The 9,610-nt window shown below is 37.4% G+C and overlaps 1 protein-coding gene across 5 annotated transcripts in view; it reads left to right on the forward strand.

Annotated features, from left to right (window-relative positions):
- The window catches only part of itga7 (integrin, alpha 7), a 127,823-nt gene that overhangs the window by 65,725 nt on the left and 52,488 nt on the right, over window positions 1–9,610 (forward strand). For 2 of the 5 annotated variants that reach the window (XM_061937684.2, XM_061937685.2), the window contains exons 5-6: window positions 1,042–1,173; window positions 1,593–1,700. In XM_061937684.2, the coding sequence (XP_061793668.1) occupies window positions 1,042–1,173; window positions 1,593–1,700 (240 nt within the window). The remainder of the gene's footprint in view (window positions 1–1,041; window positions 1,174–1,592; window positions 1,701–9,610) is intronic. The other 3 variants (XM_061937686.2, XM_061937687.2, XM_061937689.2) reach the window with 2 other exon arrangements.

Consider the following 9,610-nt stretch of genomic DNA (forward strand, 5'->3'; position numbering starts at 1 on the left):
TGTAAGTGTCTATATTAACAATAATAGCCTACTATCAAAGGCTGACGCAAATCTTTGTTGACAGAAATGTTGTATTTTAAATTGTATTCTACACATTTTTGCAACATTGGACATCATCTGTAACATGGAGGCTTCTCACAGTATGAGATAACTTCTGGAAATTACTGGCTCAGATTGGCCAAAGGTATAGATGTGTGTGTCCAAGTTAAAGGAAACGGCAGGCTGTCTTCTTCTAATGGATTTATTACAATCTTTGCAAGCTGGCTAACGTTTGCTGTGGTCTGGAACAACATGGCGCACAATAACTGTCAGAAATGCAGCCAATATTACATACAGATAACGTGTCATGAGACATGCAAATATAAATTAAACACACAAAGGATATAAGTAAATGAAATTACATGAGCTCAAATATACCTACAAATGAGGCATAATGATGCAATATGTACACACAGCTAGCCTAAATAGCATGTTAGCATGCACTGACCAAATATGCCTGATTAGCACTCCATACAACATCAACAAAGCTCACATTTGTCCATTCACGCACAGCATAAAAGGTTTGGTGGACAAAATGAGACAAAGAAGGAGTGGCACAAAACACCTTTTTCTGTGGCGGCATCGGAGAAAGTTGTATGTGTAAACCAACTACGGTGAGTTCATGGACCGCTGAAATTAGTAGGACAAAACGCTGTTTAATATAAACAGTGGGATTTCTAACAATTAGGAAGGTTTGTGTCATGTTTGTCCTCATACAGAAAATATATTAAAACAAACAAAAAAAATGTTCTTCCTCTTTTTTCCATTTTCACACATCTCTGCTGACCCCCGGTCTAGGCTAATGTGATCAATAATGAAAAAAAAACTATCCATTATTAAAAAGTCTGTAATTGATTTATGATAATATGTACTAAATTGACTCACTTCCAGGATGAATACAGTCTTGAACATGTCTACTATTCCGCGACTACGGTGGCGTCCTCCGGTGTGTTTTTTCCTCTGCACAAATGTGTGTCTTTGCCTCACATGTTTCCATTCCAGGTGAAATGCGCGTGCAGCTGCTTAACCAGACTCTGCTCGACCTTGGTTTCTATGACGACGGACCCTACGAGGTGGCAGATCAGAAACAGCTTAATGCCCAGCTCATCCCGGTGCCCTACCACAGTTACCTGGGTAGGCGTCGCCCTCCCTGCCGCTCAGGAGAGGAAGCCAGGGGCCGGGACTCAGAGTGTACCCCCCCCCCCCCCCACGCAATATGGCCGCCCTGTTACCGGGGCGGACTGAAAATCAATCTTGTTTGGTTGTCACGGCAACAGGGCGACGGCCATTACATTGCGGGGTGCATTCTGAGCCCACCAGAGGGTATACGGTTATTGCAAACTGCTGCTGCGCCCGTCAAAACAAAGCACCAATCAATCACAGCTTGTCTCACAGGCACCCTCCTCTCCCTCCCCCCTTTTCTGCTCTGTTTTCGCTCTCACCCCCCCCCCCAATCCCACCTTACCCTTTACCTCCCACACATGTCACCACCCTGACACGCCACCTGCACCCCGCCCCTGTATCCTGTATTCTCCTGCTGTCTCGGGCCGTAGGGCTCTTGTTCATGGCTAGCCCTGTTGAAGATGCTCTGCTGTACAAAACTCTGGAGCCCTCCAGGAAGCCTACAGCCTTTGAGGATGTAGCTCATAACAGCTACTTAGGTTTGTAAGGCGTGACGTGTTGTTCTTTGGACCCGACTGACCCTCTTCTTTATCTAGTATTTGTCTAAGCGCCTTTCTTTGTCTTTGTCTTAATTGCACCCGTTGGACTTTTTACTGTGAAGAAACAACCACTTCCAAACATGACAATTTAATTTAATTTAATTTAATTTAAATCAATTTAATTTTATTTAATTGTATTTAATTTTATTGTATTTAATTGTATTTAATATTATTTTATTTAACAAAGAACATTAAATGTTAAAATAAAATAATAAAAAAAAAAAAAATAATAATAATAATAATAATGATAAATACCAATATAAAGGGTTTGGTTTAAAATTGTAAAAAACATTTGTTAAAGTAGTAATAATTCTAAAATTAATAATAGTTTATTTTTTTCGACTACTTTATTGTGTGTGCGTTTTCTGTTTTTCACATTGAAAAACAAAAAGGGGTTATTATACGTAAAAGGCCATAAATAAAATTTATCATATGAATTAGAAAAAAAATCATTGTAAGTTGTTGCAAAGATTTGTTTCATTGAAAGTAAAAAGTAATGAAATTTGTACTTTAATTTTTTTACCGTATTATTTGTTTAAATGAGAACAAAAATGAGGAAAATACCTATATCTATAGAAGTCTGTATTAAAAGAAAACATAAATAAATAAAATATATAGAGAATTATATATATGCATATATATATACATGCATATATATATGCATATATATATAAAAAAATATATATATGTGTATATATATATATGTATTGTCGAGGTTTCTGTGGTTTATCCGTTATACAGTGCTCAATACCAGGGTAGAGCGGAATATATGTTAGAAAAAACACATAGGCTATTTCATCCCTACAAGCCTGTTTCGCAGGGAAAATCCCCTGGAGAGCAGAAAAACCTGCAAAACAGGCGTGTAAGGATGAAATAGCTTCTGTGTTTTTTCCTGACCTAACGTGTATGTATATATATATATATATATATATATATATATATATATATATATATATATATATATATATATATATATGTATGTATATATATGTATATGTATATATATGTATATATATATATATGTATATATATATATATATGTATATATATATATATATATATATATATGTATATATGTATATATATATTAGCACCACCCACCTCGAGAATGACGCGCTCAGCAGGTGTTTGCTGAAGGGATGTCACCTCTTCTCACGGCGAAAAATAGTTGGTTCTATGTATCTGTTTCACCTCAATCATAGGTTACTAGTTTACTAGTTCACCATTACATCACTGAACAAAACCCAGGATAGAACAGTGGTTAAGTCTGCTGCCTCTGAGTCCGTAGTACTGAGTTCAAGTCCTTGACTTTTAAAGTTGAGGAATTTATTTTACCTCTATCTTAAATCACTGATTGCATTTGTAAATAAACAAAAATCATGAATCAACAAGATTCTGGATAGTTTAATATTTAACACGGTGGGCTCCCCAGAATCCCAAATCAGCAAGACCCATGATACCATAGTGGTTAAGACTGCTGCATCTCAGTCAGTAGTGGTGGGTTCAAATCTGTTACTTTGAAAGTTTAGTTTTCTTTTACCTCTAGAATAGTTCACTGATTGCATTTGTATATGAAAAAAATGAAATCATAGCCAGACCCTGGATAGCATGGTGGTTAAGACTGCTACCTCTCATTCGGTAGTATGGGGTTCAAATCCATGACTAGGAAAATGTAAGTTTTTGTTTCACCTCTATCATAGTCCACTGATTGCATTTGTATTTGAAAAAAAAATGAAGTGATAACAAGACCCTGGATAGCAAGGTGGTTAAGACTGCTACCTGTCATTTGATAGTATGGGTTTCAAATCCATGACTAGGAAAATGTAGGTTTTTGTTTCACCTCTATCATATTCCACTGATTGCATTTGTATATCAGCGAAAATCAGTGTATGACAGGACCCAGTATAGCTCAATGGTTAACACTGTGGGCTCCCAATACAGGGGTACTTGGTTCAAACCCCAGACAAGTAATCATTAATTTGGCTGAATGTCGTCAAAACGACATCAATTGAGTAATGTTATGTGCTCATTGCTTGATTAACATAGAGTTAAAAAAATTAAGTCAATGCTAAAGATAATAATAATTGTCAAATAGTCAATAAATACACCTCAGAGGTTACCTGTGTGTGTGTGTGTGTGTGTGAGAGAGAGAGAGAGAGACAGTGTGTGCGAGTGAGCGTGTGAGTGTAATTCCTGAGGTGGGGGGAATTGGAGTAAAACATAATAATAGAGAGCGTTGACCAATGAGCTCTCCTGGGTACGATTAAAAAAAAAGAAAAGTTAATCGGAACAGTAAAAAATTTTTTTTTTTTTTTTCATTACATGTGGAGGTGAACTATATGATCTGCCACCTCCAATCAAAGCTTCATAAGTTGCAAGTCAATTTACTGGATTTAAACCCAGCACCATTCATTCCAAGACAACAGTCGTACCCACTGTGCTATACCAGGTCTTAGGAAACCTTGTTTCCGGCTTGTATAGAAAGCTAATCAGAGACTACGCTATAAACCAGTGGAATAAAATGCTATCAACCCAACTGGTATTGAACCCAGGACTGTTTAATGCAAATCAAGAGCCTTAACCACTCTGCCATCCTGGCATTGGAACTTCTTTCTTTCCGTTTCATAAAAAAAGCTAATCAGAGACTTAAGTTGGAACAAAATGCTACCAACTTACCTGGGATTGAACCCAGCACCCTTCATTCCAAGTCTACAGTTTACCCACTGTGCTATCCCGACTTTTGAGAAATCTTGTGTCCGGCTTGTATAGAAAGCTAATCAGGGACTTGTTGCTGGGTAAACTACACTATAAACCATTGGAATAAAATACTGACAACCCGACTGGTATTGAACCCAGGACTGCTAAATCCTATTCAAGAGTCTTAACCACTGGGCCATCCTGGCACTGGTAAGTCTTTCTTTCCGGCTCATTTAAAAATCAAATCAGAGACTTAAGGTGGAACAAAATCCTACCAACCTACCTGGGATTGAACCCAGCACCCTTCATTCCAAGTCAACAGTCTTATCCACTGTGCTATCCTGGAGATTTTGAAATATTGTATCCGGCATGTATAGAAAGCTAATCAGAGACTTGTTGCTGGGTAAATTATACTATAAACCAGTGGAATAAAATACCGTCAACCCGACTGGTATTGAACCCAGGACTGTTTAATCCTAATGAAGAGTCTTAATCACTGGGCCATTCTGGCACTGGTAAGTAATGTTTCTGGCTCATACAAAAAGTAAATCAGAGACTTAAGGTGGAACAAAATGCTACCAACCTACCTGGGATTGAACCCAGCACCCTTCATTCCAAGTCAACAGTCTTACCCACTGTGCTATCCTGGGTCTTGCAAAATCTTGTATCCGGCTTGTATGGAAAGCTAATCAGAGACTTGTTGCTGGGTAAACTACACTATAAACAAGTGGAATACAATTCTGTCAACCCGACTGGTATTGAACCCAGGACTGCTAAATCCTAATCAAGAGTCTTAACCACTTTGCCATCCTGGAACTGGTAAATGATTATTTCCGGCTCTTATGAAAAGCGAATGTATATATATGTATATATATATATTTATATATTAGGGCTGTCAAACAATTAAAATAATTTTCAGCGATTAGTTAACTCAAAAAGACTCGCAGATAGGTATCATTTTTCATCATTAATAAGTGTACCCAAGACAAATCATTTTCATGGGCCGTGGCTTCATATCGCTGCGTGACAATGTTTTAACCTTCTCTATTAAATAATAAAATGTAATATTAAGCCTGCTAATCATTCTGAAATTCACAACTCGACCAGAACATCTTATAAAAGAATTTACAGTTTATTTAAACCAGCCGGAACGCTACAATACATTATATTACTTTATTTTGTTTGGTTTGGTGGCTAACAGGAAGCCGTATATTAAGGGGAAACCTTAAATGTAGTTTAACCAAATGTAAGGCCTAGCGCTCCTATTTTGAAGTGTGTGATTAGTTTGAGAAAGTGTCGTGACAAGTTTTAATGTTGGATCAACGGTTTGCAATTAAAAAAAAAGTGTCCTTCTGACATCCTGCCGACTGTCTTTCATTTCTGTTAAACTTTTATGTCATCTTACTTACTAAATCAGTCACAGTTACAATCTACTGTAAATGTTATGTTATCACTGCAACTTAACTGCAAACCTGAACACTGAAGTGAAGCACCACCCACATCGAGAATGACGCGCTCAGCAGGTGTTTGCTGAAGGGATGTCACCTCTTCTCACAGCGAAAAATAGTTGGTTCTATGTGTCTGTTTCACCTCAATCGTAGGCTACTAGTTTACTAGTTCACCATTACATACCTGAACAAAACCCAGGATAGAACAGTGGTTAAGTCTGCTGCCTCTGAGTCCGTAGTACTGAGTTCAAGTCCTTAACTTCTAAAGTTGAGGAATTTGTTTTACCTCTATCATAAATCACTGATTGCATTTGTAAATAAACAAAAATCATGAATCAACAAGATTCTGGATAGTTTAATATTTAACACTGTGGGCTCCCCAGAATCCCAAATCAGCAAGACCCATGATACCATAGTGGTTAAGACTGCTGCATCTCAGTCAGTAGTGGTGGGTTCAAATCTGTTACTTTGAAAGTTTAGTTGTTTTCTTTTACCTCTAGAATAGTTCACTGATTGCATTTGTATATGAAAAAAATTAAGTCATAACCAGACCCTGGATAGCATGGTGGTTAAGACTGCTACCTCTCATTCGGTAGTATGGGGTTCAAATCCATGACTAGGAAAATGTAGATTTTTGTTTCACCTCTATCATAGTCCACTGATTGAATTTGTATATGAAACAAAATGAGTTAATAACAAGACCCTGGATAGCATGGCGGTTAAGACTGCTACCTCTCATTCGGTAGTATGGGGTTCAAATCAATGACTAGGAAAATGTAGATTTTTTTTCACCTCTATCATAGTCCACTGATTGCATTTGTATATGAGCAAAAATCAGTGTATGACGGGACCCAGTATAGCTCAATGGTCAATACTGTGGGCTCCCAATACAGGGGTACTTGGTTCAAACCCCAGACAAGTAATCATTAATTTGGCTGAATGTCGTCAAAACGACATCAATTGAGTAATGTTATGTGCTCATTGCTTGATTAACATAGAGTTAAAAAATTAAGTCAATGCTAAAGATAATAATAATTGTCAAATAGTCAATAAATACACCTCAGGGGTTACCTGTGTGTGTGTGTATGAGTGATGTTGAACCCAGGACTATTTAATCCAAATCAAGAGCCTTAACCACTCGGCCATCCTGGCACTGGTACATCTTTCTTTCCGGTTCATATAAAAAGCTAATCAGAGACTTAAGTTGGAACAAAATGCAACCAACCTACCTGGGATTGAACCCAGCACCCTTCATTCCAAGTCTACAGTCTTACCCACTGTGCTATCCTGGGACTGCCAAAATTTTATATCCGGCTTGTATAGAAAGTTAATCAGGGACTTTTTGCTGGGCAAAATACACAAGAGGTGGACCAAAATACTGTCAACACCACTGGTATTGAACTAAGGACTGTTTGTTGTATGTCTAGATTCTTAACCACTGGGCCATCCTAGGTACTGTGAAGATGTTGTTCTGGCTCATATAGAAAGGTAATCAGGGACTTGTTGCTGGGTAAACTACACTATAAACCAGTGGAATAAAATGCTGTTAACTCGACTGGTATTGAACCCAAGACTGTTTAATCCTAATCAAGAGCCTTAAACACTCGGCCATCCTGGATCTGGTAAATCATCCTTTCTACCTCTTATAAAAAGCTAATCAGAAACTTAAGGTGGAACAGAATGCTTAGAACCTACCTGGGATTGAACCCAGCACCCTTCATTCCAAGTCTACAGTCTTACCCACTGTGCTATCCTGGGACTTCCAAAATCTTATATTCTGCTTGTATATAAAGTTAATCAGGGACTCTTTGCTGGGTAAAATACACAAGAGGTGGACCAAAATACTGTCAACCCCACTGGTATTGAACTCAGGACTCTTTATTGTATGTATAGATTCTTAACCACTGGGCCATCCTAGGTATTGTGAAAAGGTTGTTCTGGCTCTTATAAAAAGGTAATCAGGGACTTGTTGCTGGGTAAACTACACTATAAACCAGTGGAATAAAATGCTGTCAACCCAACTCGTATTGAACCCAGGACTGTTCAATCCTAATCAAGAGCCTTAACCACTCGGCCATCCTGGCACTGGTACATCTTTCTTTCCGGTTCATATAAAAAGCTAATCAGGGACTTAAGTTGGAACAAAATGCTACCAACCTACCTGGGATTGAACCCAGCACCCTTCATTCCATGTCTATAGTCTTACCCACTGTGCTATCCTGGGACTTCCAAAACTTTATATCCGGCTTGTATAGAAAGTTAATCAGGGACTCTTTGCTGGGTAAAACACACAAGAGGTGGACCAAAATACTGTCAGCCCGACTGGTATTGAACTCAGGACTGTTTATTGTATGTCTAGATTCTTAACCACTGGGCCATCCTAGGTATTTTGAATTTTTTTTTCTGGCTCATATTGAAAGGTAATCAGGGACTTGTTGCTGGGTAAACTACACTATAAACCAGTGGAATAAAATACTGTCAAACCGACTGTATTGAACTTAGGACTGTTTAATCCTAATCAAGAGTCTTAAGCACTGGGTCAACCTGGATCTTTTAAATCATCCTTTCCAGCTCTTATAAAAAGCTAATCAGAAACTTAAGGTGGAACAGAACGCTACCAACATACCTGGGATTGAACCCAGCACCCCTCATTCCAAATTTACAGTCTTACCCATTGTGCTATCCTGGGACTTTCAAAATCTTATATCTGGCTTATATAGAAAGTTAATCAGGGACTCATTGCTGGGTAAAATACACAAGAGGTGGACCAAAATACTGTCAACCCGACTGGTATTGAACTCAGGACTGTTTATTGTATGTCTAGATTCTTAACCACTGGGCCATCCTAGGTATTGTGAAGATGTTTTTCTGTTTCATATAGAATGGTAATCAGGGACTTGTTGCTGGGTAAACTACACTATAAACCAGTGGAATAAAATACTGTCAAACTGACTGGTATTGAACTTAGGACTGTTTAATCCTAATCAAGAGTCAAAAGCACTGGGTCAACCTGGATCTGGTAAATCATCCTTTCCAACTCTTATAAAAAGCTAATCAGAAACTTAAGGTGGAACAGAATGCTACCAAACTACCTGGGATTGAACCCAGCACCCTTCATTCCAAGTAAACAGTCTTACTCATTGTGCTATCCTGGGACTTGTTAAATATTGTATCTATGCTTGTATAGAAAGCTAATCAGGGACTCTTTGCTTAATGAACTACGATAGAGGTCGTATATATAAATATATACATATTTATATATATATATATATACATAAATATGTTTATATTTATATATATATATATATATATATATATATATATATATATATATATATATACATATATATATATATATATATATATATATATATATATATATATGAATAAACTATAAATAATAAAGCGGTCCATACTTTCATCATATTCCCATCATTTGGAAGTGTATGCAGGCTGACCCCTTCTTTAGCTGTATGGCTACAACTTGCAACAATTTATTAACATATTTGCTAAATACTTCAAATTCTGCATGAAAATTAAACAATTACGTGATTTGCACAATATACAATTGCCTGCAGTCTTCTGTAGGTGACGTCAACAGGCCCACATTTTGGAGCTAAAAATGAAAATGTTCTGAAACGTGTTAGAAAACAAGCCTACTTGGTCTATTTTAGAGGACATTTTACCTGTAGACATCATTTTTAG

Source organism: Nerophis lumbriciformis, linkage group LG03 (assembly GCF_033978685.3).
Source record: "Nerophis lumbriciformis linkage group LG03, RoL_Nlum_v2.1, whole genome shotgun sequence".
In the NCBI taxonomy this organism is placed as follows: Eukaryota; Metazoa; Chordata; class Actinopteri; order Syngnathiformes; family Syngnathidae; genus Nerophis; species Nerophis lumbriciformis.